The 3,635-nt window shown below is 38.9% G+C and overlaps 1 protein-coding gene across 2 annotated transcripts; it reads left to right on the top strand.

Annotated features, from left to right (window-relative positions):
* The first annotated feature begins 491 nt into the window (after nt 1-491).
* LOC136242328 (serine/arginine-rich splicing factor 1-like) lies at nt 492-1,961 on the top strand. Of its 2 annotated transcripts, XM_066033737.1 has the most exons (4): nt 492-722; nt 778-1,165; nt 1,316-1,510; nt 1,610-1,961. In XM_066033737.1, exons 1-3 carry the CDS (start codon nt 544-546, stop codon nt 1,487-1,489), a joined length of 741 nt encoding a protein of 246 aa, XP_065889809.1. In that variant the 5' UTR covers nt 492-543; the 3' UTR covers nt 1,490-1,510; nt 1,610-1,961. The 2 variants fall into 2 exon arrangements, with proteins under 2 accessions (XP_065889809.1, XP_065889808.1); XM_066033736.1 differs by lacking the exon at nt 1,610-1,961 and having other exon boundaries at nt 1,316-1,604.
* Nucleotides 1,962-3,635: the final 1,674 nt, after the last annotated feature.

Consider the following 3,635-nt stretch of genomic DNA (forward strand, 5'->3'; position numbering starts at 1 on the left):
GTCATTTAGTGAATGTTGTCACAAGCTTCACTGGTCATCCGGCTCTTTCTACTCGTCAGAAGTATCTTACAATAGTTACCATTTATGATATATATCACTGCCACATTTCCTTACCTTTTTCAAGCTCCTTTTCATTTTCTCAGTTGTACAAAATCTCACTCCCTTTCGTCACAGTGTAATGAGGTTTTCTTTTTTTTTTTTTTGTTAATGGTATCTTTTTATGGAATTCTGTCCCACATGATATTTTCTCTCTTCCTCATCGGTCTCATTTTAGACGAGAGTTGCATAAATTCAGTTTTATAACACTTTAGCTAGCTATAATTATATATATATATATTTTTTTTTTCTTGGTCAGTATTTTGTTCTCAGTAATGTGCTTGTTCTCTGTTTTTGTATCTTAGGTGTTACTCCTACAGGCATTTGCCTTTTGTAATCACCTTACCCTTATAGTTAACAAATAAAATAAATAAATAAATAAATAAATACTGAAATAAATAAAATACCATTTGGAGCAAATCATCTGGCAACACTGCGTCACGGGCAATGTATCCAGAAACAGGAAACAGCAACTGTAAAATTTACGTTGGTAACTTGCCGGACGACGTGAAAGTTAAAGAAATAGAAAATGTGTTCTACAAGTATGGGAAGATAGTGGACATTGATCTTCACGATAGACCGCGACAAGGTCCGCCATTTTCATTTGTGGAATTTGAAGACGAAAGGTAACCAGGTCATAATACATCAACGAAGTGAACCTAACGTCTGTATTTGATGTAGGGATGCAGAAGACGCAGTTAAAGGTCGTGATGGGTACGATTTTGACGGATACCGTATCCGTGTAGAGTTCCCTCGCTTGTCCTCTAAGGGAGGCGGGAATTCACAGCGAGGAAGAGGCTACGGGGGAGGCCGTGGTCGTGGTGGCGGTGGTCGTGGTGGCGGCGGATTTCGTGACCGTGGAAGAATGAGTAAAGGTTATCAGTGTCTTGTCTCCAACCTCCCGCCTACCGGAAGTTGGCAAGATTTGAAGGATTATTTCCGTGAGGCTGGTGACGTCACATTTACTGATGTGTTTAGGGATGGAACTGGTATCGTGGAATTTGCTCGTTATGATCACATGAAACGAGCTGTACGTGATTTGGATGACAGCAAGTTCCGTTCTCATGAGGTGAGGAAGATTGTTTTACGTGGCCACCCAAATGATGTAACTAGTTTAACCTATACCTACATTGTCTGAAATGTTGTGATTTTATTGCTTTACTGATGGGTGGCACAAGTCCTTTTTTGTAGTGCTATAATTGTGGTGTGTGTTATTTAGGGTGAGACAGCTTACATCAATGTAAAGGAAGCTGGTGGCAAAAGCAGATCTCGTTCCCCACCATATCGTAGTCACTCCCGATCTCCGCGAAGACGCAGCCGCAGCTACTCACCTCGGTACAGTAGAAGTAGATCTAGGTCACCTCGACGAAGCAGGAGTCGCTCCAGATCATAACTCATGGGACATTAATTGCCGGTATGGGCCTGCTTTAACATACATAATAAATATCACTAGTTACTTTTGAGCATTATTATCTATTGTTATTGACATTGTTTTGTTTATAAATTTACACAGTGTGTGGAACAGGCATGGACCTGTGGATCATGCATGGAAACTAACGGGATGGTTTTGGGATTGGGATTCTCAGAATGGAATGGAGGTTACATGATATAATTCCTTGGGGATGCTCATTCTGGATTGGAAGTTGAAAAATACAGCCAGGCTTAGGAATGGAATTACTTGTGGGAAACTCAGATTTGGAAATCACAGCTTGGGCTTAACACTAAAAATGCTTTGGGATACATTCTGGAGCGTGCAAATAAGCTTAAACTTTAAACCTTCAGGATACTCAGAATGGACCACAGAATCAAGCTCATGCCATAAAATACACTCATAAAAAATATTTCAGAGGATAATTTCATTGTCACATTTGTCAACAGAAGGCTCTATACAATTCTCCCACACTGTCCCTGGTGTGGTGCTGAGCTGGTGTTGTGGAAACACATGAACTGCAATGTCATTGAACACAACTCCATCTTCGTAGTTGTTGTGAATAGTCACTTCTCTACATAGTGTAATGGCCTACACAAGTTAAGGATAGAACAGCATCCTTTAGTTAAGGAGGAACACATGGTAAATATAACACCACCTTTCTTGTAGTTCTTGAGTGGCGTACCTGTAAATAGTATCCACTAAATTATTTTTCAATAGACGTTAAATTACCTGTATTGATAGTTGCTAAGCTTGTTACTGACTAGGATTACATTAGTTAGAGACATCTTATTCCAATTAGCCCATAGCAGATTGTTATACATTACTGAACTACAGTGTAACGTGTACTCCAATGTGGGTTGTGATAGGGTCCTCTTGCAATTCTGTAGAGCAATAACAAAAAGAAAAAATTCAATTGTGTGTGCTTCCTTATGTCTAATACTGTTACAATGACACCACTTATTTAATCCCATTGTTTAAAAGCGAATCCCACTCATTTATAAACTGATCCACACAACTGCTGTAATATAACATGCAGAATGTACATCATTTGACAATATGTGCCAGATCCAACAACCCTGGTAACTACTTGAAACACAGCAAATAACTTGTGTTAACCTAACTTTGCGTAACCTTTTCCAGCAGTGCAGGCCAAACTCATTGTTGAACTCAGAGTAGGCAAATATCAGTTTGTTATTGTAAGTCGGCAACTGACATCAATCCAGATATCAAAATGCCAGAAACGGAAGTGGAAAATCCCAATGTAACTAGTAAACAAGACTTTCAATTAAAGGTCAGCAATACCTGAGCAACTAATCCAGCTCCCCATCCTTGGTTGGGAGGGATCACCTGACTCAACATTCTCTGGCTTGAACACAATGAAGCCATGGCAACCAAAAGCCAATGATTATCAAGGACACCCTGTTTGACATTCATGCAATTTGCTCCACCAACAAACATTTTGGGTCTGAGCGTATTACCTGTGATATACCAGTAAGCACCATCATTAATTTTCATTAAAAATAGTATCCATACTTTTTATTTCATCCCATGGAGGACTTTAATTGTAAAATAATACTAAGGATAAACACTATGGGATGGGTTGAAGTTAACTATTTTAAGGACTGTAACTATTCAGTATCGTAAACCATCAATTCAGCGTCTCTGATGCAAGTCGATCAATTTGTTTGCAACCAGCTAGCTATGTATACTGCTTGTCTTAAAACCTCTAGTCTCACTTTTATTTTAATTTTTCCAGATTGACACTCAGCACTACGTACTAGCTGTCAAGCTGGATAATACCAGTGACTGTAAAACAAGCTGATTGTATACTCTCTTCACCACTATTATTAACTTAGAACCCCCGATCAGACTTTACTTTGACTGTACTCGGCATCAACCACTTATTTCCACAGAAGACACAGCCATTCTACAGCACTTGTTTACAATAAATGTACTTTAAACTTGTGGGTAAAAAAATATACACCTGTTGTTGGTACATTATCTAATTGATGAACACTTCAAACATTAGGATTAGTGTAGTGTGTGTGTTGTGTAGAGAACAAACTTTTACTAGATTCATTTTGGTAGTCATCCCCTAAGATGGGAC

Source organism: Dysidea avara, chromosome 13, assembly GCF_963678975.1.
Source record: "Dysidea avara chromosome 13, odDysAvar1.4, whole genome shotgun sequence".
NCBI lineage: Eukaryota > Metazoa > Porifera > Demospongiae > Dictyoceratida > Dysideidae > Dysidea > Dysidea avara.

Coding starts and splice junctions, on each gene's coding strand:
- LOC136242328 (XM_066033737.1), top strand. CDS start 544: ATGTATCCAGAAACAGGAAACAGCAACTGTAAAATTTACGTTGGTAAC. Junction 723..777: donor GTGGAATTTGAAGACGAAAG/GTAACCAGGTCA, acceptor TATTTGATGTAG/GGATGCAGAAGACGCAGTTA. Junction 1,166..1,315: donor GCAAGTTCCGTTCTCATGAG/GTGAGGAAGATT, acceptor TGTGTTATTTAG/GGTGAGACAGCTTACATCAA.